The sequence below is a fragment of the Ischnura elegans genome, chromosome X (assembly GCF_921293095.1).
Source record: "Ischnura elegans chromosome X, ioIscEleg1.1, whole genome shotgun sequence".
NCBI classification, from domain to species: Eukaryota; Metazoa; Arthropoda; class Insecta; order Odonata; family Coenagrionidae; genus Ischnura; species Ischnura elegans.
In genome coordinates this window covers 42037122-42061993 of record NC_060259.1, presented here as the reverse complement: position 1 = coordinate 42061993, position 24872 = coordinate 42037122, and the positions used below count along the sequence as shown (strand labels likewise).

General features: G+C 38.9%; 1 protein-coding gene across 4 annotated transcripts in view; it reads left to right on the top strand.

Annotated features, from left to right (window-relative positions):
- The window catches only part of LOC124171938 (trithorax group protein osa), a 92102-nt gene extending 68813 nt beyond the window's left edge, over positions 1–23289 (top strand). For all 4 annotated transcript variants that reach the window (XM_046551384.1, XM_046551382.1, XM_046551383.1 and 1 more), the window contains one exon: positions 18103–23289. In XM_046551384.1, coding sequence (XP_046407340.1) covers positions 18103–20085 — 1983 coding nt within the window. In that variant the 3' untranslated portion in view covers positions 20086–23289. The remainder of the gene's footprint in view (positions 1–18102) is intronic.
- The last annotated feature ends 1583 nt before the right edge of the window (positions 23290–24872 follow it).

Here is a 24872-nt window from a genome sequence, read left to right as displayed (position 1 = left end):
AAGTAAATCTTTTATTATTTCCAAAACATCCCTCCTGGTATTGCGATCTAAAGATCGCTTCCTTTCTATTAAAGATCAACTAATTATTACGGATTTCCTAGTTGAGAGCTTCCATCGCCTATCACTAGACAAATTTTTGCTCATATTTACCTTTAGGGCCACACCAGGCGATGAAATAGACGATCACGAACGTATATATATATTTGAAATATTTTTTTGTGAATTCACTTCGTGGTATGGTGATATTATAAATTTAAAACTAAACCTTTTAGCATTCTATACAATACTAATGAAAAAACTCAACCTGTTTCGATCTTTTCAGGTCCTTATCTAGAGGTTTACGATTAAGATAACGACCTGAAAAGGTGAAAACCGGTTGGGTTTTTAATGCATACTGTGTGGAATACAACAAAGTTTATTTTTGTGTCCATAATATACATAATTATTAATTAAAATACTCATGCAGACGATAAATAAGTTTAACCTATTTGGCCTGTGTGTCAGCGCTTGGCGATGCTTTTTTGTCAAAGGCCCTGTGATTGGTTGGTTTCATCCAATTGGATGAAAATATAGAACCTGTCCTATCCATTTGTACAAATCGGTGATTTGTACAAACGATAGGACCAAAAGCCAGTTGGACAAAATTTTGACCGTGGGACAGGGTGCGTGTCAGTTGCATCAAATTTTGATGCAAATATTTTGACGCAAATTTGACCGTGGGACATCGGCTTTAGTATTCAAGTCTTTGTTTCAGCGAATCACTGCCTGGGGCAGTACACATTTGAAGCTTCACTGTTTTCTTTCTTCTTCATTCTGGCTCAGTGAACAGGCTGGTTAACGGATGGAGAGAACCGATATTCCCTGTTTCAATCTGGTCTAATTACAAAAAACAGGGTTCCCTCTCAACCGCGAAAGCCTTAAAACCGTGAATAAGCCGTGAATGCGGTCTACCGTGAAAAAACCTGGAAAAAGCCGTGAATTTCGTCACAAAACCTTATAAACCTCTCAAACTTGATTGTGAAAATCGATGTGTCAATCATATTCAAGGTCAGTCACTCGCAGACACTGTCTGCGCATTTATTTGTGCATGTGTATTCAAAGCTCAAATATTGGTCCGTGTGCCGTGATGACACACAGACCTTAAGGCTGTCATTGGAAGACCATTAGCCAAAGTGATCATTAACCACGGCGAGAAATCAAGACACCACTACCCTGTCACACTCCATTTTCCCTCTCACAACCTTTAGCCAGCCCTAAATTTTGCTTATGATAGGCGACGTCATGAGAGCACTTTCATTGCTGCATTTGTATTCCCGGTTTTTATCGCGTTTGCCATATTTTTAGGTAACATGGGGCCAGTGATTATTATGTGATCGATATTTCTTCCTAAAATGGTTTATCAACAGACCGTGAATTTGATGCAATTTATACCGTGAAAACCTGGAAAAAAACCATGAATTTTATAATTAAGTCAGATTGGGAACCCTGGAAAAAGTATTGAAGCATGGTGACAGGACCAGTAATCATGCAGAGGCTGCTCATTGCATGGTTCAATGTCAACTGGTAATGAATCCTGCTGGATAGGAGGAGAAGCTCCTTGCTGTGACGAAGTCCTTACAAGGGCTACCGGTGGCAATCACTGGCTGGAGTCCTTGTGTGGATTTTTCAGCACCCAGGACTTACATGTTTTCAATGGTCTTCTTTGTTAATTTTTAAAAAGGAGTGGGTGTCCAGAATCCATGTCATTAAAGAAGAAATACATAATAGGGTAGTTTCCTACATCAAAGAAAACGAAAGGCATTGATTGCGATTCGCTACCCACCATTAATGTATTCATAATATACAAATTATTTGGTTTTAGAAATCCCAGTTTAGACGAATGTTAATGGTCAATTTTAACTGCATTTGAAAAAGGCCAGATTGGCGCCCATACGATTCCACTCCACGTGACGTCACAGGGACCTAGTTTCTATACGAGTAGATAGGAGTTTTACATTGTCTGAGATTACCAATGCATGCATGAGGCACAGAGCTCAGGGAAACAATTCTTAGTAATCACACATTAAAATTGCCTAAGTTCGGAAAGTTTCCTTCGTTTGATAGGGTAATAATAATCCTTATTTGAGCCAAGCGCTATCTGCTAGCAGGGTACTCTATGCTACCTGCTAGCAGCCTGCATCGTATCAGCGCTCAAAGCCTTGCCCCAAGGTCACCTCACACGGCAACAACTGGAACCAGAAATACGTCACACGGGCTTTTCCCAGCATTCCTACTTATCCGTCGCATTTTCGCGCACTTGAAAATGTTCACTTTTCGTTTAATCGCGAAAAATAGATATCGTATTAAAAATCTAAGAGCTTGAAATGCGTACTCCAGGAGTAATATCCTTTCAATTTAGGCAATAAAAAAATAATGGGAAACCACCCTATTGATGTAAAAATATGAACTGTAAGATTCCCCAAATTGAGAGCAACCTACAGTTTTATTTTTCCAGGAAAAGTCTAGCTTGTTTACCGCATCAGGTTTGGGGTTTTGTGGCTTCCATTCATATTATTAGTGTGTCTCACTTGTTCATCTAAATTAATGTCATCTGGCAGTATCAATTTCTTCTGCCATTTAGGGATTCTGATCTTTAGATAATGAAAGGATATCTGTAAAGACAGGTGCAGCTTAAGAGAATGAAAGTCTCTAGCTAGACCAGTCTTTTTTTAGAGTCGAATTTCTAGCTTAAAACTTATGCTATCATCTTGAAAATTTCTTGGTGGTCAACATGTCTGCATCTCAAATTTGGAAATTTTAACTCTGCATTTCCTCACATGGGGATCGGGTTGGTGTGGTGGCTAGAATGTTGGCTTCCATCCATAGCAAAGAACCACGTACAACTGGTTGAGCTGGAGGTATTCTTACTCCTAAGATACCTGAAGGTCAAGTCATGCCCAGAAGCATCTACCAGTACTGTTAGAAATTTTCTCATTAAAGCATTCTGAGTATCTTGCCCTCTGAAACATTCTGTATCAAGGGTCCATCGTAGTTTTTTCTAAGTCACCTCTGTATGGATCACATATTATTTCATGCTCCCTTACAAGACAACTGACATTTTATCTTTCGTATTAGGAGCTTTGGGGTAATAAGGCCATTATTATCCAATAGCATAGAATTATTAATAAGCTTTTATTTTACTGATATTTCCATGACATTTACAGCTCACCCTTTTGTATCCTTGTGTGTGTTATGCACCCTTATTTTTGGGCTGGCCTGTGAGGAAAAAAATTATTTTGCCAAAAAAACTGTTTTTAGCCCTTAATCCTACATTACTTTGTCATAACATAAATGTACAATCTTTTAATGGAAATTATTTGCCAAAGTTTAGTGTTGATGTAAGTGCTTTCACATGAATTAATTGGAGTACGTATCAATATCGTCATCGTGATATCCAGCTATAAAACTTCAGAACTTTATGCGATTTCAACCCATTATTTTTCAATTACGGAAGGCCTTTGAATAATTAAAAAATGAAAGCAGAATGCCATCTGCACCTTATAGATGCCTGATAGTGCTAATATAGGTGGTTTAGTCTACTTTCTTTGCAAATGGTGTGGGCAAGGACGATGCAAGAAGCGAAAAAGAATGAAATCAGCATTTATTACATGATGAAACTAAGTGACAATACACTTGCAGAAATAGAATCATGAATCACCAATGAATATTTATATCGTAGCAGCTCTTATTTTTAGAGTTTGTCACTGTCACTACGATCACATCCTCACATTCACAGTCCTACACCTCACTGTCTTCATTGCCATCCATTTCATTTGAAATGCAACATTTCTTTTACCTTTTTAAGACTAAATCCTCTGGAAGCTTCTTTCATGATTCCAAAATCTATGGATAAATCTGCATCAGCTGTGGTTTTTTATTTTTCCCAAGGGAGTTTCTTCATACATTGTGCTTGCCATCCACTCTTTGTACAGGTTCTTAATGTTCTTTTGGAATGGCCTATTTATGCAAATGCATAAAGGCTGCGACATAGATGTCTTGCCACCTGGAATTATCATCTGGTCAGCATTACCCTCTTGCACCATTTGTTTCACAGGTTCTTTCAGATGCCCACAAAACTGTCGAGAACCAGCATGCTTCTCAGCCAGAGTAATGCACCAGGATGGGATTCCCACATGCATTTAATGTAGTCTAAGACCATGTTGTGGTCCATCCAACCGTTTTCTTGCATTCTTACTATTAAACCGACTGGAAAGTTCACTTTCGTGGGAAGAGTTTTTATTTAAAAATATAACATAGGGTGTAAAAACCAAGTAGCTGTGATCAAATGTGGACCAAATGGTGCAGAAGCAAGAATAAGAAAAGGGGTGAGACAAGGTTGTGCGCTTTCCCCCTTAATTTTTAATGTTTACATAGAGAAAGCCATCAACGAAATCAAGCAGAAAGCTTCGGGTGTCAATATCCACGGAGAAAAAATTAGTATGCTGCGATTTGCTGACGACATAGCAGTCATAGCCGAGACAGAGAAGGATTTGAAGAAGACGTTGACAAATATGGAAAGGACAATGGCCAGATATCAGCTGAAAATCAACAAAAAGAAGACTAAGATATTAGTTTGCAGTAAAAGAAAGGAGGCTAAAACAAACATCAAACTAGGAAAGCATAAGCTTGAAGAGGTGAATGAGTTCTCTTACCTGGGAAGCCGAATTACCAGCGATGGACGGAGCAAGAAAGAAATACACAGTAGAATAGCGCAGGCGAAGAGGGCTTTCTACAAAAAGAAGAATCTTCTTACAGCTGAAAATACCAGCATAGAAGTAAGGAAACAATTCATCAGATGCTACATATGGAGTATGTTTCTCTATGGAAGCGAGGCTTAGACGTTGACAGCAGCAGAGAAGTCAAGAGTGGAAGCATTTGAAATGTGGTGCTACCGAAGAATGATGAAGATAAAATGGATTGACCGTGTGAGTAACCAGGAAGTGCTAAGGATAGTAGGAGACAAGAGAAGCCTCCTAAAAACGTTAAGCAGAAGAAAGGACAACTTAGTTGGCCACATTTTGAGGCACGGTGGTCTGATGAAGACAATCGTTGAAGGACAAGTGGAAGGGAAAAAGGGCAAGGGACGGCCCCGAATGAGTTATATAGGACAGGTTATAAAGGATGTAAAAGAGAATAAATATGTAGCTATGAAGAGATTAGCGGATAGGAGAGAGAAATGGAGAGCTGCATCAAACCAATCTTAGGATTGTTGACTAATGATGATGAACATAGGGTGAGAGTTTTTTACCATCTGCCATTATTATCAACATCCCTGGACATCACTGTTTTTCATAACCACCACTTCATATGTGAACAGACTTCTGGCCAATTTCATTTACAGTTGTTTCTGACAGCATCTCAAAGTACACTGGAGTTTGGTCAGCATAACCAATTTGTCCCAATAATTAGCGATGTTTTTTCCTTAGATGAATCATGTACTTCTGAAAGCTCTGCAGTTTATCGTCTTAAGCTTCAGGGAAGCACTGGGAAATTGTCTTCTGCTCCTAGTTGATTCCCCATTTCTGGTAAACAATCAGTAACCATCCTCTGCTCACCTTAAAATCTGCTGGAGCAACACCTAATTCTCTTGCACCTGGGGCATTTCTGTTGACACTGCAGACATACACTGTCATCGGTCAAATACGTATGAAGCTAGTCGCTTTTCTAGTTCAGGGTATTTTGCACTTTTACCTTTAAAAGCTCTCATACACTTTCTTACAGATAGCAGTTTCTCCTTCATCTTCCTCTAGTCTCTGATACATGATTCAGATACTTCATATTTCCTTCCTGCTGCTCGTTTTCCAATTTTTTTTCGGCATTGCTTATAATATGTAGTGTTGTACTCACAGGATACGATCGCAATTTCACTTCAGAATTCATTTTTAGGATTGTACATGCTAAGTATCATATTTCCTATGATATGCACGCAGTAAGTGCTTTGTGGCATGGTGTTCTATTATAGCCTTTATCATTGTTCGTCTAGACTTATATAACGATGGTCTTTCTTTCAAATAACTTCCAAATGCTTATTACGCCATACTTACCAATTCACATAGATATTATCAGCAATTTTAAACTCTGGAGAAACAAACAATAGAAATTTGAGGAAAAATGGTGTGTGGCTAACATGAAAATTTGGAGGATTTGTGTAAGCTGCTCACCCCCTTTTTTTCACCGACATTTATAGAAAAAAAGGTGTTTGTCTTATACGAGTAAATACGGTATTAGTATAAACTAATGGACTGTCTCACAATACTGTGTGAAACCTTGATATAATAAATTCAACAGTGACGAGGAAAATTGTGATTTCATTGTAAGGGGTTTTGTTATGCAGTGGTGATTTGCAGGTTGTGTTGTCGCAGCATGAGAAAACAGATCTGTAGATTGAAGAGGTGAGCCACACGTGTAGGGATAGGACGAGAAAATCTGGCGGCAGTAACTAAAAAAATCATCTGCTTAACATCATAAGCCCCTTGCATGACTGACTCACTCACTGATGGATACAAATTCCCAGCCACTTCCAGTAGAGCTGGAGTGCTCAAATTTTGCATGGAGGGGGGAGACTTAAAATAATAGGGAGAAATGCCAGGAACCATGAATTACTCCAGCTGTCTCCACTCCCTCTTCAGATTTTAATGAAGCCTTCATTGCATTTATAAAGCCTTTATCTCCCTCCCCCACATACCAAGTATGTATTGCTTCTAGCATGTTTTTTAACATCCCCTTCCTGCTCAGTTCTCGCTCTATCCAAATGCGTTGTCTGCATCTTATCTCTTCTCAAATCTTTCTCTCCTCGTCCACCATACTTAGCACTTTGTCATTCCTCTTCGTATACATCCACTTCATCCTCTCCATTCTCCTCCACTCCGAAATTTGGAATGATTCTAATTAGGGATGGATGGATCCAGGATTTTTTTGGGTCCGGATATGGATCAGATATGTACTTGATTGATTTCAGGTGTCGGATCTTCAGAAATTTTCTGATCCAAATGCATTTTTAATAGCCTTCTATATAACGAATTAAATATTCAAGTTTCTTCTGGGTACATGCGATCAAAGGAATGCTATTTTGATTTTCATACATATTTTAACATTTTAACTGATTAAAAATCATTTTTATAAGCTTTCAAGTTATTTAACAGTATTAGAATTTTTCTCATGCATGTTTACCCCAAATTTTGTCGCTTTCTTATCATATGTTGACTTGTGTTTCACCGGCAAATGCTTCAGTTGTGGCGAGGTGGATTTTGCACTTTCTCATTGCAGTTTCACGCCACAGCATTCATTGAGCTCTCCTTATCTCAAAGAAAATTTTTCTACTCAATGAAATACATTTTTATCAATATATCATTTAATTAAATTGCAACTGTTTAATCTGCGACATAATTGACAATGTTTAGAGCAACATTGACTTCTCGTGCGATGAAGGGCAGGAACAGAACGAGACGATGGCTTAAGAATCTCGAGAGGAAGGGGTGGGTAGCAGAAGTGCGTGAAAGAGATGTAGAGGGGAAGGAGCAATCCCTCCATTTTTCAAGCAACGAGACTATGAAAGAGGGAGTCAAAGACAAACATGTCAGATATTGCTATTTAGTGACGTCGTTGCCTTTAAAGCGAAGCAGGGTGAGCTACGTGATATATGCAACTGGCGTTTCCAGTCCGTCTTTACTTGTTTGAGGGGTTAATGCTTTGCTTGTTTCTTTGAAAATTGTGCTTTTTGGACAATGTTGAATATTAGTATAGTCTAGCAGTAACTAGAAAACTTAGTGGCATTCAATTAGGGTTGGAAAAAAAACTAAAATATAGTCAGAAATGCATCGCGTTTGGTCTCATTCTTTTTTAAATCTCATGCATGTCATCCAATTTTCGAAGCTATCGAGACATCTTCAGGCCCAGAAAGTCACTCACCCAGTATTTGTTCTCCAGAAATGGAGAATCGAGCAGGTAGGCCAAAAGAGAGGTCAGTTGGTGAGACGGGGTAGGAATCAAACACGCTTTGATTGTTCTCATGTAACTTGGTATTTTCCTTTGAAAACTATGATTTATGGTCTGTGTGATCTCGGAAAAGAAAGAAAAACATCAGAGGCATGGGCTAATGGAGGGCTGAGGGAGGTTTTCTGAAATCTGCAACGTAGATACTTTTGACGTGGTTATTATCCTATGATGCTGATATTCCCCTGATGATTGTTCAATCTCTTGAGAAGAGTCACACTATGTGCCAGTCATATTTTGCCTTCTTTATTTTCCACGGCTGAAATTCTTCTACATAACCCCTGTGGGAGCTTTTAAACAAAATGTTTTATGAGTAGGACAAGCATTGCAGTGCGATGGCTCATTCGAAGAGAGAATTGGAACTCTTTCCATTCTAATTGCGTTGCATTCACTGAAGCTATAATTAAAAAATTTCAGATCCAGATCCGATGTCTTCCACGACTTTGGATCTTATGTATCTGATTAAGGGCAATATCCGTGGATATTTGGATCCAAGGTATCCGATCCGACCATCCCTACTTCTAATCTCTTCTCATCCTTCCTCCTTAATGTCCATGTTTCCACATTATAAGGGACTGAAGTCCATAATCGAACTCTTCACTATTCTTTTCTTCAAATTTTTACATAATGGTCCTCTCATCAGCTCCATCCTAATCATGAACGCCTCCTTAACTAGTGCTATTCTCTTCCTGATATCTTAACTGCTGTCTCCATTTTCCACTAATGTGCAGACTGATCCACCTGCTCAAGTTAATACACTACTTTTGTCTTGAACCTCACATTCTTAACTCTTGATACTTTACAAAACTTTATAATTGTGGTCTTTGTGTGTGCAATGTTCTTGCCATACTCCTTGCACTGTTTTTCTAACTCATCCTCCAGTGCCAGCAACCCGTTGGCCAACTGGCTAATCAGCACCTGATCATTTGCGAACCTCTCTGATTCAAACATCATCCCTCAAAATTTAACTCGTCTTCCTTGAACTAACTCATCCCATGCCTCCAACACCATTTCTTTTGCATTCATGTTAAACAACGAAGGCAATAGTGGACAGTGCTAACTCGCACCTCAAGCAGTGCTTGCCCACCCATATCTCCACTTTCTACTCTCACTTGAGCAGTCTGAAGCGTATACAGATATCGACATATGCAGATATGACTCATGTCCTTAAAGGCTGGGTTGTGTAAGAAAATCTGTGAGGCTCACTTGATTGAGCTTCATGTTTTCAGGGTAGATAAGGTAGGGTTTCCCATGTCTATTCCAACAGTGATTTAATGTGACACCATCATGTGGACTCCCTTTTGTCTGACTCCTACCCTTTGACATATGTATCTGGTGTGGCTGCCCCTACAAAGTATATGAGAAGTCTGGGAACAAACTGAGTATTGATGCAAATAAACAATTTCCTTCAATTGGCGATCCTAATATAGGGTAGCAATGGCTTAGTATCACAGATAGAACTTAGTGTCATCATGCAGATCACACCTTAATACTTGCAACTTCACAGCATTAAGGGATTTCAGGCATTCATATTGTCTTAGAAGGAAGAAAATTGGGATTTACTTCTTCAAAACAATAAAAATGATGTGAATCATGGTGAACCTGAGCAATTTGATACAACAATTTGTTCATAATGTGGAATGGGATGTGCTATTCATCTATAATACTGTAATGATCTGGCTGTGGGAGAACTCCATTTTCCATTTTATGCATTAATGTGTTGCTATAATTATTGTTGTGTTTTGTCTCAGAGTAGTTTGCTATGTGAAACCATCTCCACTGGTTCTGCCAAATGTAAATACAGCAGACTCCCGATTATCCGGCTGTGGTTTATCCAGGGTGCGGGTTATCCGTGCATGATTTTCACTCTTGCTCAATTTAAAAAAAAATAAAATCTAATGCAAAATCATCGGAATTACTGCATTAATTAGGATACACCAGGCTTATTATTTCCGTTAGAATCCCCTTCGTAAAATGGAAGCTATCGCGCGTTAGCTGCATTCACTGGAGCACTGTGTTTCTGTTTTCAAAGCCTCGCAGTGCGCGATGCGCTCCGTGATCACGGATACACATCCCGTAGCAGTTTTAACTCGGGCAACTTGTGCAAGGCACGACTAAGTGGCGTAGTGCCTGACAGTGTAGTTTCCGACGTCAAGTAGTGGTTTTGAAGCATTCGTGCAAACCACTTTTCTGTATCCGTTACCACGCAACCACAGATGTGTTGTTTTCGAAACCAGGCTTTACATGGAGCATTAATAATATGATTACCACCATGTTATCGCCGCCAAAAAGATCGTGAACTGGTGAGGATAGCTCTCAACGAGTCCGGGAAGCACTCTAAAATAACAGAATAAATGCATAAATAATAATATAATTTTTGGTTTAGGTAAATTGTGAACATTGCAAGACATTTCAGTGAAAGTTTGGGTTATCCGTTATTTTCAATTATTCGTGCCTCCCCATCATTAGCCATAATCGGGAGTGTACTGTAAAGGGATTGCCATTGTCTTGTTTAGAGGATAGATTTTTAGTGGAATTGGTCACACCTATGACATGGTTGCAGGTATAAAGGAAAATGCAGAAATAGAGTAACATTTACAAAATAAAAATGAAATACATTCAGGATATTCTTCCAGATACAGTAAACTCTCGATTATACGTAGTCAGCGGGACCGGAAAATAGGCACTTTGTAATAACGAGTTTAGTAATTTCAAACACTTTTAATAAGTTGCAAAAAAAGTTTGCTTTTGTTACCACCACCCTTTTTCTGTCTTTAGAGGCATTGTTTAACATTTTCGGTGGTTATTTAAGATGGAAATTTAAAAAAATACTCTTTTCTTATTGTGAAAAATGAAAAAGAAGAAACTTCATGCTTTCACATGAAATATTTATTCACACACTTACACAATCATGGTTTCAATGTAAGACGTCATCATGTAGGTGATGATGACGTCTTACTCACACAGTGTCTTCTTTTTCGTTTTTCATCATGATTCGCTTCCACAAAGTTACGCCTCAAACCATCAATCTTTCTTATTGAGTTTATGCTGTGAAATATCGTTAAAAGTCACACGACCCTACACTTCCCATTCTTTATTTTTAAATATCAACGATCATAGTGCTAAAGAAATTCCCATCTATTTAAGAAAACGTAATCAAATAACTTCTTGAAAATTTTTGTACAAGAATTTAATCTGAGAACTTTGTGGTTAGTAGCAAATAGCATCTATTACCCACGCATAAGATAGATATTTGTTTCCAATGCCTGCAGAATATTAACGGCAGCCCTCGTAACCGCCATTTTTGATGCCCTCTATCGCTCAGTGACAAAAAAAAGACAAACAAAGGTCATAGCCCATTTCCAAAATAACCTTCGTAGGTTAATATTTGTAGTATTTTCCATATTGTCAGGAGAATTTGTGATCTTTTTAATTAGTCATTTTCATTTTGATTCAGTTATAGTCATAAAATACGTAGAATATGGTTTTTTAGTGACGAATATTTGAAGTAAATTCTTTTAGGGCTCTCCGTCCGGCTGCCATGCTCCATCATCTTTGCAGATGTTAAAATCAGGGTTCCCACTCAACCGTGAAAACCTTAAAACCGTGAATTAGCCGTGAATTTCCTCTACCGTGAAAAAACCGGGAAATAGCCGTGAATTTCGTCTTAAAACCTTAAAATTCTCTCAATCTTGATAATAATACCTTCCCAGAAATTTTCATCTTCGTTCGTAGCTAGCGCACTTCTATTCATTGTGGCGAGCATCGTCGCTTGCGGTCGCATGGGTCAGAAAAGCGTGGGAACGAATGTTGCCTGAAAAAAACATCTTTCCCCAGCGCAGGCCTTTTCTCTCCCCCTCCTGAAATATGACACCACTTCTTATCAGCTTGTTTACTTTCCTCAAATGGCTTGATTTCCCCTCCCTCGGTCACTGCTTAGTCCCCCTTCCACCCAATTAGCCTTCCCACTGGCTGCAGCGACCACTTTCGAAACTAAATCTAGATGGCCATTGTGTCGAAAAATTTGAACGTTGATTCAACACCCTCAATCCTATGACTGGAAGAGCGCTAGCCTTGACAACCTGCCATGCGCTGTGGACACTACGCTCCCTGCGTTTGAACCGGGTGACAGCGAGCTTTCGGCGTGACGTTACTAATTCTCGCGCATTGCGGCCCTGAAAACGAGAGAAGATTTCCGCTTATGGCAACACAGCATTACACGATTGTCGCATGTGTCGACCTGGAACTTGCCAGTTTTACGTCGCAACCGGAAAGTTTGTGTGGAGTTATTTACTGTCGGTGGTGATCCAGTTCCTCCGCTTTGTGCTATCTAAGGTAATGCTGTTTGTTTGTGTCGTTAAAGCCTCAATGCCATCGCGATATAAACTGCTACATAGTCTCACGAATACAAGGATCAAGAACTTTGCTATTTCCTTGATCCTTGTATTCGTGATATTATGGATTTCCACCAAGTTACGCCCTCTACGATTAATTATGCTACATAGTCGTTCCATTTTTCCCAGAGCAACGGTAAGAAGGGAACATGATTTGCCTCTGATTAGAGAGATCGATTCAGTTTTGGTTTCAGAGTATTACAATAGCAGAGAAAAGAAATCATTACACTGCCGCTTTCAAAAGAAAGTTATACGGTGGAACCTCGATCTATCGTTCCCGCATTGATCGTTCGCCGTTTCTGGTCCCAAATAAAGTTCCTTATAGACAATTTAATTTTTTCCCGCCTCTATCGTTCCCCGAAGTATCGTTTCTCGCATTGATCGTTTGAAGATCGCGGTTCCGACGCAGAATTTTCCCGCATCCATCGTTTGACGAAAATGAGACGAAATAAATACAATGTGTCATTTATGGCTAATATCATAGAGTAAGTATATTACTATATAGAGTAAGTATAGTACTTACTCTATGCTAATATCGACAAGCACGTAGTTGGAATCCTCTCCAAGAGATGGAACTACCATTGGGAGAAGCTCAGTGCCGTGGGAAAGTAACATTAGCGCATTTCCCAAGAACCTTTATCCCCCTCCATTCACCATTCGCCTCCCCCCTTCTGACGCTTTCCTCTTCTTCAAAATAAAAACAGGTCCCAGCTCGCGCAGGGATCTTATTACGAAGACCTTAGCTTCGAAAAAAATATCGAGTTACACGAGAACAATAGAAACGTGTTTCGCGCTCCCCCCTCTTCTCACCAACTGACCTTTTTCAGCCTAACTGCTTCGAAGTTCCCAGTTTTTGGAGGTCAACTGCTGCATGAATCACCTATTAGCCCAAAAGATATCTAACAATGATATTCAGTAATTGCTATTATGCTTTTATTAGATTGAAATGTTAGTAATTTGCACGTTAAAAGAAACGAGACCACACATGACGTATTTTAAGCAAGGAAATAGATGGAAAAATACGATGGTGATTTTTGGCGAAACGCGATATCCTCGTAGCTGAGCTTACGGCAGTTAATTCGGCATTTTGTTCCGAAAACATGATACCAGGTTGTTATCAGTTATCAATTTACGAGCTATACTACTACTAGTAGTCTCACTTGTCAGAGTTACTGACGAAGGGATATCTTCTCAGGATTTTGGTTTCTCCCTACTAACAATCCGAATTCATCTGATCATCTGGCGCTACGCTAATTAGAAAAGAATGGGCATCTTTAGGGTAAAAAATTTCATGGCGCAGTCATATGGTCACGCTTCGCCCTCTGCAGTGTGCTCTGCGTACCCCCGTACGCGATAGCATCAGTTCCGAACTTCACCTCGTACGAGTGGTTCCCTACTTTCCGGGGTGGCTGGACTTCAAACCACCGAGTGTTTTCCATGTGGGTTTAATAAAGTCATTTTCACTAGTTTAAATTTAGTCGTCTTCCGACCATGGCCCCTCCGAAGAAACTATTGAGAACTTTAAGAGATGGACTGAAAATAATTGAACATGAAGAAAAGAATCCGGGCTAGATGCGCGTGAATATTGCAGAGCGCCTTGGGTTGTCCGCTAGCACATGACGGTAGGGGTGGGGGTAGAGTGAGCTACCTGGAGAAAACAAGTAGAGATATGAAGGCGAAGATCCAGGTGGGCGTGCCGCTGACGATTAACGCAACATTGTTCACGCTTTACACAATACCTCAATTGTATTAAAAATATATTCATTAGACAGGAACAATTGAAGTAATTGACTATTTTTGGCCTTCGTGATCCATCTCACAACCAGTCACTGTACCTGCGAATGCGGTTGTTTTAGGCACAAAATGCACATTGCTCTCGTGAATACGTGTACTTGAAATGGTGTTTGATGGATAAGAATTTTTACATATGACTGAAATCCATAATAGCAGTGTAAATGCCGAGTGGAGAGTAAACATTCAGAATTTTGAAAAAGATATGGGTCGAATCAACAATATGACGTATGTGTCTTGATAAAGTACTACTATTCCTGTTATTATCTAAAATATTGTTTTGAAACCTTAAATGAATTTCTTAATTACTCGCCAAAATCCTGCGTTTCCTGGGACATAGGCAATCTAGCAAAAAAATTAAGCATTGATCGTTTTTCCGCATTCATTTTATAATCGTATCGTTATTAATAAAGAAAAATTGTCCCTTAGTGGAGTTCCAAAAAAGGAGGGTAGTCTTAGAATCGTGTTCGTCTTAGATTCGTGCTAATACGGTGTATGAAATTGTTTTTCGATTTATTATGTTCTATTAACAATTTTCATAAAATATTTTCCGCTGAATAAGAAAGAATCAATTTATTATATTCTATAAACAATTTAAATAAAATATTTTCCGTTAAATAAGAAATATTGGGGTGGGGGAAATTCGGTTACTGTGCAGTAATAACAACGTGCGCAAAAAACAATCTCTCAGCGAGGAATTAAAAAAGGACCTCGAGTGTCCAGACGGAAGAAGGTCGGAAGGGTATTCGGCGTCCGGGCAAGAGCGCGGTTGGGCTGGTCCTTTAGTCGGCTCTGAATTTTGCAAACGATAGATCACGTCATAACAGATATCACTTTTCATTGCGGCGTTAACATTCACGGCGTTTTTCGCGTACGTTAATTTTCTGTTGATATACGGCCAGTGATTTTCTTATTGTTGGCTTATTAACGGACCGTGAATTTAGCAAAATTGAGACCGTGAAAACCTTAAAAAAAAACGTGAAAACGTGAAAAATAACCGTGAAAACCTGGAAAAAGCCGTGAATATCATTGTTCAGGTAGAGTGGGAACCCTGTAAAATGGAAGACTTTTTCATCATCAAGGCTGGGATGCCAGGAGTGAGGTGCCATGTTTATATATTAAGTCTTCCTTCTGTTATGCTGAAAGGAGCAAGGTTCCTAGTGGAGAAAAGCTGGAGTAGCATCTTCCATTATCAGGGTAGTAAAGAGAGAAACGTTATTATCCACATTAATTTTTTCCTACAACATACGATTTATCATTTCTCAACATATTTAGGTGAAGTATTGGTTCACTTTCATGAATTCCCAGAAATAATACCCAAAACATGTACCTTAACCTCATTTAGTTTTCGTGTTTCTTTCTCCATAGTATTGAAAACTATGCAAAGTATCATTAATAAAGAGAAAAGATTTTTTATGTTAGCACTAAAAATTAGTCGTGCTATTATCATAAAAGAATTAGTATCATGGAAAGAACAAAGTATATAACTAATTTCTATTGAAAGTCTGCAGAGAAGAAGAGAGACAATGTTATTATCGCAGTACCTCACACCCGTTAGGTATCGATGGCATTGATGACAAAGGAGAAGTCCTCGATTGAACCGTCGGCTGAGGGGTGGATAGAGTGCCTTACCCGGACAGACACCCGAGAAGAATTTAATTCTATCATTATTTAGTTTTTTCTTTCTCCCTTCCACGCTAATATGTATATATTTCCATTTATGTTGTGCCTAAGAAGGGCAAGGTATTGAGGTATAATTTTCAAGAGTTCACGAAAGAAACCAACATTGCAAAATTTTAAATCTAAGCAAAATTTAGAAAATAATCAGCCCAAAACACGACGTATTTCAAGTATCAGTTCAACAGATTCAGGCTTCAATTGGTGGAAGTTAGACATATTTAAATAAATAAAATATTGTGGCACTTTTCCACAAGAATTCTTGTGGAAAATTCTTGCTTTTATTAAAATATTTCAAGTATCATTCAAGTTTATTGATCATGTTTATAGTGGGTCAGAAAAACCAAAAAATAAGCAATAATTCCAGACTGGGATCAGGTTTTGGCTCAATCTTTTCAAATATGAAGCAGATTGCCAATTTTTTAATCCCATGAACGTAAAGTAATGGATTTAAAAAAGCTGGTGTTTCGTTTAGTTTTCCCCAATATGCGATTTGTGCCTCCTAACTTGGCTAAAATGATTAGGGCCAGTTACGGAATTGACGAGGCGGGTAGCCCAACCAGTTTGCGTGAACAGAGTGGGAGGGCATGCTAATCCACCTAGTCTCACGGGAGCAAGAACAGACTAAAAATATGTCAAGAAATGACAAAACACGTGTCTTAGCCAATAAAATGAATGCGGAGAACAAAGTTTTCCTCTTCATTTCCCCAATAATGAAAAATACTTCTCCAGCCTCTCTCCAGTTAGAAACTTACCCCTGTTGCAGGTAGAGATGAACCATGCACTGCCACAGTCAGAGAGCATTCCAAGGGGGTGAGGTAAATATGAGTGGGATGGGCGATGCCTGGTTTAGGAAGTGGGTGCAGGATAAAGAGAGGTGCAGCAGGTGGGAGGAAGAGGGGTGGGTAAAGGGCCTTCAGCCTTGCATGAGACTACATTTGGGGGCCATGTTTTTTTTTACGACACACTCAAGGTCATCACCAGGAAATGCTAAGGAAGGGGAGAAGCGCTTGTGGAGGGAGGTTTGGAATGCATAAGTTGGGTGTCAGGAAGATCAGCAAAAGGCTGTGGGAGAGTGCAAACAAAGGTTTTGGAAAGAAATATCTCTCGGAATGGGGGAACGGGTAGGTGTGCTACAAGAAAGTTCATGGTTAGAGTTGGAAGTGCCTCTTCTCTAAGAGTAGCCTGCAAAATAAATAGGTGGTAAATAGAGCTGAAGATTTAAGATACTCCTCCTCACTCTCATCTTTGTCTTCACTGCTGTCATGTATGTCTAGTCCTGGCCGCTGCTTCTACTCCACTGTTTACTGCTTAGACACTCACTAGGCACCGACTGAAGCCCTTCGCACATTCTCTCATGAATTTAGTTCAAGTCCATACCTTACCATTCAACGCTTCCAGGATTAAAGACAGCCAGACATTTCTTTCCTCGTGGATAAATAGCAAGGTAATTACGTGAAAACTTAATGCACAGAATCGTCAAAATCCTGTTCAAATTGGCAATATAGGAGCCATTTCGCCCTCAATATCGGCTTGTGTGTAAAGTATTATATCATTGGTGATATCCTTTTGATAGATTTGCTCCTGGGGACTGAGCCCAAAGTTTGTTATTCCAAAACATTTTGTATTATCAAAACTTCATATTATCAAATTGGGGCTTAAATTTACCATAGGCATTTCGCCAGGACCATAATTTCACTTCTTATTATCGAAAATTTCGTAATATCCTGCTTTGTATAATTGAGAGTTTACTGTAAATGCACTATCTTAAAAATAAATTAGGACTGTTTATTTTTGTACGCAAATTTAGTACAAGAGAGTAGTTGCTACAGTCACCATTATCTACAGTTTTCTACAGTCAGTCATTGATTCATTAGTATTTATGCCTTAAAAGAGGTACAACCTCTTTTAAGTAGGTTAATAGATTTAAAGTCACAACCTCCAGTTTTTTAGGTTTGTACCTTTTACCACCATAAGCAGTTAGATTCAGAATCTATTATTTTTTTAAGTTGTTTTCATATGCCTTATTTTGTATGCCTTATGGCTCTAATATTATCCATATTCAATGGAAAGTTCTTTCTATACAGCTTCTTCTTGTAAATCCAACTCCATCAATCGTATAATCCATAAATATTATTTCTACCTTTGCCCTCCTTGTTAATGCTAATACTGTTCAGAGTTAATACTGAATAATGTGATTTACTTTCAGTATATGTGGGTGATGCCGTCTTCAAGTGCTCGATGTGCGCAACTTCCCAGAGCAGCCGATAAGGTGCCATTCTATGCTGCTCTCAAAAAGTTTCGGGACTACTTGAATGGCATGATAGCTGATCTGGATGAAAATGAGGTTGTTTTTAACGACGCAAAATTGAAAAATTATACTGAGCCTGAAATCAAAGATGAACCTAAGGAGGACCATAGTTTCTATGGGTATGGCCGACTCCCTAGCAATGGTGAATTGACAGATCTGAGCAATGCGATAGTGAAGAAGGAGGATCAGCCACCTCCCAAGAAGAAGCGAGGGAGACCAAAGAAGATCAAGGTTGAGGGTGTGGAGGAGAAGAAGGAGCCCTGCCCAGAGACAGCAGCCTTGAAACCTCACAAGATGGGTGATGCCCCAAAGAAGAAACGGGGTCGGCCTAAGAAGGTGAAGACGGAAGAGAGTGGTGCTATGTCCAACGGCATCCCTGAACACACCAACTCCTCCATGACCCTCTCAAACTGTTTCTCACCTCCTATACAATCACCGACAAACTTTTGCCAGCAGAATTTCTCTCCGGCGTACACCAATCAGTCTCAATCATATAGCTCCCAAAATCCCTCTCGGTCCCCGTCTTCAGGCTCCCATAACTACCACCAGTCCCCCGTGCAGTCCACTCGCTACAGCCAGTCTCCACAGCCCCCATCGCAGCCATTCACCCACTCAGATCTTTCATCGGAGATAAGTGCAGCAATATCCTCAGAGCATAATTTGGGCTCTCCACCTCCAACTTCTCCCAGCCTTGGCCCTCCTGACTTTGAGCCTCCCACCAGCATGCCAGAGGACACGAGCGATGGTGCCCAAAATTCCTCAGGAATTGTGAAAGAAGAGAATTCAGGTGACAACGTCAGAGGTCAGAATGAGTGTCGATTTCCCAGTCCCACTCCGCCGGATGAAAATTCTGGCATGAACTATCAAAATTATGGTAATTTTTCTACGGAATCAGAAACCAATTCAGCTTTAGGATATCCATCAGGGTCAGCTACAGATTACAATCCTAAAAGAAATATAAATCAAGATGTCTCATCCAAGAGCTTATCTGGGCTGGAATCTTTGGTTGACCAAATACCGAGTATTGCTGATGGTGAAACACCATCGCATCCTTCCGCTGTGAATGGTGGAAGCGTTGAGCCATATGACCACGGTCATCCCTCTGGCTCTCAGTACAACGATGAGTCCTCTTACATGGGTGGCTACCCCAGTGGACCTCACTATAGTGGCGCAGGTGGTGGCAATGCTGGAAGCTATAGCCCACATTACACTAGTGCGAGTGCAAATTATTCCGTCAGCACTTCCAATAGTTACAGCTTGCATCACACCAGTGCTGGCATGAACTTCTCTGTCACTTCTTTGGCAAACAGTAGTGCTTCTGTTCCCCATGAAGTCCCTAATCAGGTTCCCAGTTCTTTTTCTGTCACAAGCCTTGCATCCAACTACAACCCCATCAACTCATCCATGAGCTCCTACTCGAATTTGATGGGGAGCTCGCATGCAATGGGGAGTCACATGATGCCGGGCGCCAATGGTGTTGGTGGGGGAATGTTTGGTGGTGGTGGAAGCCCCATGGGGGGCAGCATAGTGGGTGGTGGTGGAATGGGTGGCTCGATGGTGGACCGTGCGTGTGGGGGTATGGGAGTGCCGGGCAGCAGTGTTGGCCTGCCGCCATCCATGGGCAGTGTTCCAGGGTCGTCAGCTTTGCCATATCCATATGGGCAGTATTCTCCTGGTGCACCACCCTCCTATGGAGGAGGACCAGCCGGAGGCTTTCCCTATGCACCCACTGCGCATGGACTCCATATGCCCAGCCCTAACTACCCATACCCATCACCATATTCCAATGGTCCCCCCTACCCTCAGCCTGGTTATCTTCAGAATCACGTTCTTGATCGAATAAAGCAAGATAGAATGGATATAGGATTTGGTGGATTCTGATGAGAGTTGCTGGGTTATATTTAAGGAATTTTGCTGAACAGTAACGTAAACAATAACTTTTATCGGATGCTATTATTGCCAACTCATGCGTGCATTGTCAATGTCAGGTATTGGGGAGTGAAAGTGTTTGATTGTTTGCTGAAGTCAAAAGTTGTGATTATAATGATTGTGTTTTTGTTGTATTCTGAACTTTATACTAAGCTTTGTAATATGTCTTTAAAATTTAATCGTTGGGATGAAAGATGGCTTTTGTTTAATAAGCTCTTGTTAGAGATGTTTCTGTCAACTCTTGTAAAAATCAATTGGTGGTGATGCAGTTGATATAAGATATTGGTACTTATTGCTGAAAGAAACTTGTTGAACAAAAATTGCACAGGGTAAATGAGGGTGATAACTTGGTTAATATTTAGTGTTGAAATTTTTCCCAAACCTTGGATGGAGGTCTTATATGTATTTGGTGCTGGCAGTTATTGTACAGCACATGAAAATGATGCATTGAATAATGCATTCCCCAAGCATATTGAGACTGGATCTCAGTGTCAAAATCTATTCACGAGTGAAATCTCTTCCACGAGTCATGAAGAAAGGATAATTTATTTGTAAACAAGTTGTTTTGCATATTTCTATATGTTATCCACGGTTCACTTTTATGGAATTGTTTTATATTTACAGTTTTTCATAAAATTGTACACTGTACATTACAATGCACAATGTACTATTCTAACTCAATTTTTACCTTTTAAAATGTTAAAAATTTTCATACATTAGAAGGCCAATCATATGAGTGCATGTGGAGCATAGTTAGTCAATCTGAAAATAACTGTCACAGTATTACATGATTAGGCATCAAGGTTGTGTTTTTACCTGTTTTCAATGTGAATACTTTTATGTTAAGAGCTAGTGCTACCAAATTCTTTAGGCTATCATCGTTTATTGTGGATAGTACAGTGACATGAATGCTTCCCTTTATGTAGAAATTTCCGGAGTTCTTCAATTCTAGGCTTCTGCACAGAGCTGAGCATAATCTTCCTTTGCAACTTGCAGAAAATTGTGGTGCAAAGTGGAATTTTTCAATATTTTTTTAAATTATTGGGCTCTTTTGAATTGAGATCATCTCCTTCATCTTGTAATAGAGCCATGTATTTTTCTCTCTTACTATTGTAAATATATTTCTTCGTCTTGTTAGAATTAAACACTGCCGTAGCTTTTAAATTTTTTGTCCAATCATTGCTGTTTAAAATACAGCATTAGAGTAGTGGTGTTGGTGAGCAGCTTGTGCAGATTCCTGGAGAACTCTTAGACATGATGATTCAAACCCTAATAGATAATAAAATGTGAGGCAGCAAATAATATCAATGTATGGTATGCAGGTGTTCCGTTTGAAGATTCTCATATTGAGACTATTGCATCACAACATTACTTTAAATAATTGACAGCTTGCCTTATGAACTGGGACGACGATTTACAGTGGGAACCGTCCATTTCACTTTTAGGAAATCAAGTCATTATCAGAGGAAACTCCTTGTGATCCCAGCTCAAGGTCACACTGTCACAAATGAAATTGCAGAATTGCACTAGTTCTCAATGTATCCATGGCTTGTTAAAGTGGTAAGTAGAGGAAGTAGCAATTTGCTATAATATTAAACACATATTCATATCATATAAAAGAGTTACGTTGTACAGATTGCCAACATTATGGTGTACATGAGGAATTTTTCTTACTAGTGTTTGTTTTCTTCATGAGTCACCAGGTTGCATTTTGAGGGTGAAAATGGACCGATATGTTAACAACTGCGGGTGCTAACCAATCTGCAGGTGTAGCAAGAAATATAGATGTTTTATACATTGAAAATTATGAAGGCAGACTAGCCAATATTGACTAACTCACTCTTATCCTTCCTCTCCGATGTCATATCTATGGCTGTACAATAATGGCCATCAAACTGGTACAAACTTGCCATTTTACTGTTCCTTGTCTTTCATTCCCCATTGTCCAATTTTGTTCCCTAGTAACTTGTATTCCATACTGGTTGTTTAAAGTTTGATTGTTAGTAGACTATGTGTTGTGATCTTGGAAAGAATATAAATGTGTTCCTATAAAACTGTAAATTAGTGTTTCACTTTGTTTCCTCTTCATCTATGCAAATACTACTTTACAGGAGGGCATGAAAGGATTGACACTTTTATTTAGCCATTTCATGCTTCCATATTCTCATAACAATAATATGACTAGTGTATTTGAAGGATTAGTTGTTATCACTAATGTTTGAAATGTGAGTTTTTAATTGAGGTTAATGTTACCCTTAAATGTAGACCCAGTTATCCAAATGTGTTGTGACAATGGTTTTTCTTGGTATTTTTATGAAAATCTCACGCTATAAGTCTCTGGCTTCAAAAGGCATATCCTATGTGTTAAAACGAGCTTTTATGTGACATGGCCTTTGCTCAAAGTGGATAACCTATTGCATGAGTTGTTATAATTTATTTTAGAGTAAGTCACATACTCAACACAGGTCTTGGTAATACATATTTTTATTTCTCTGAATATATCCTCTCTTGACTCATCATTGGAGTCGGTGGTCCATGTTGTGGTTGTTCACTGTATTTTGACAATTGTTATGAATTATGTCAAAATGTGCAGCTTAATGCATAGATTTTAATGAAGTTGACTGCTATAAATGTCTTTCGTAAATGTACCTTAAAGATTGTTACTTTTTACTCTAGCTGTCCATTGCTTAGAAGTCTTATGTTATTTGTTCATTAATCCCTTGGAAGTAAAATATGATTATGAATTCATATCATTATATATTTGTTGGAAATGTCTAGTTTTATTTTACTGTTATCAAAGTTGTTATACTTGATGAGATGAAATTTTAATGTTTTTGTTCTGTACCGGGGTGGCGTAGTTAATTAGAGAATCCATTGTTTTATTGAATACTACTTTAGCTTTACCAGTCCACTTTGAGCCTTTATTGTAATGTATTATTTGTTTATTGAAGGAGAAAGCTTTTGTCACATATGGGATTGTATTTATTTTTGGCCAGTACGTATGCTTAAATCTCATAAAAATTACCTTGAAAAATTTGGAATTTGTAAATTGGATTACCAAAATTCACTTAAATGTTTTATTAATCTCTGTAAAGAATCTCAAAGTTTGATAAAACAATAAATTCACTCAAGGCTTTTCCCTTGAAATGAAGCTTATTAGGTTGCAGAACATTTCTTGATCCATGTCAGATTTTCCTTGCAATTTAGGCCAGTGTGCCTATTACAATCATCTGTGGAAGCAAGAATTTTCACTCGTTGAACTTTTCAGCTACTAACAAAGAATGGTGAGTACTAAACCACTTAGTCTGGAAGATTACCTGATTGAAGGAAATATTACTCCCATTACTCTGCTACCCATCAAGACAAAGAAGTGATCTTTCCCTCCAATATTTTTTGCCAATATGGAAGAGATAGGTATGAGAATTTCAAAAGAATCTCTTGATCCATTGTCAATTCAGTGATTGAGTCCTAGTGAATTGACTTCTATGCTTTCAGAACAAACTCATTCATTCATATAATAGATAGTAGTAATACATATTCCCTTTTCTTTGTGAATACACTAGGTCATGCCCCATATTCCATTTCAAACTCAATTCTTCAAGAAGGCAGTAATGCCATAGAATTTTTTCATAACTTCCTGGACCATCATATTTGAGTGGTGTGGTTATTACATCCTATCAAATGAGAAAGAAGTGACTTAAAGGAAACTACTCCTTGGTGAACGGAGACGGGCAAATATATTGCTGGACGGACATGACACGTGGTTCACTTTTACCCATGTGTCATATTCAAAATAAAATTTAACTGCTCATTTTTTATCCTTCTCAAAATTTGTGATTATTTTTACTCATATCATAAATGTATGTAGAGAAACTTCTGTCATTGCGTGTAGGAATTTTTAAAATGGTTGCTTCGCCTGGATGGACAGGTATTGGTCATTTGACTCACATTCTCTCACTGCTCTGTAGTCAAATGCTACTCACTTTTTCTTCGCCTGAAGATCCCAGTTATTTGTTTGCAGAGATAATGGCAAATCTGAATCAATTTAGATCAATATTTAGACCCTAAAATTGGAATTGTCACTCAAACGTCATCCATTAATAGAGTAACTTTCCATACTTCGTGGCCTTAATCACCAAATATTTCAGATTTCTTTGAGTTTGAGTGAAAATTGCATATGTTTGAGTAATATGATTGATTGTAAGTTACATTCATTATTTCATGACTTACATCACTGTGCACTCCTAAGTATGAAAAATACGACATCTTCATGAGAGGAATGTACATGAAGCTAGAAATATTCACATCACTGACAAACAATCTCCAACATTCTTCAAGACGTCCTCCTAATGTAAAATATAGGTTGTCAATGCTTTGGAGCCCTCAGCATGAAAAATCAGTTCGAAGTAAATGTAGCAAAATGTGACTTAGCCATTTACTTATAAGTCCACAGCTGAGCAATGGGTGCACTCCCTCAAATTTCCACCTTCTATGCTTGCGAGCACAGTAGGTGAATTGAGGATGCTTGCATTGCTGCTATCATATAATAACAGTGGTTTGGACCTGTAGTGGTGAATATGCTGCATTACATGTGGCCATGTAAAAAAATGGTCTATTCATTCATACTGTAACGTAAGACTATTAATTTTCAGAACCCTTTTTATTTCCTTCTATTATCTCCAAAATCCTCCACAAAACCTCTCCTTTTTACATCTCACTCAACAATCCCCCCTCTCCAA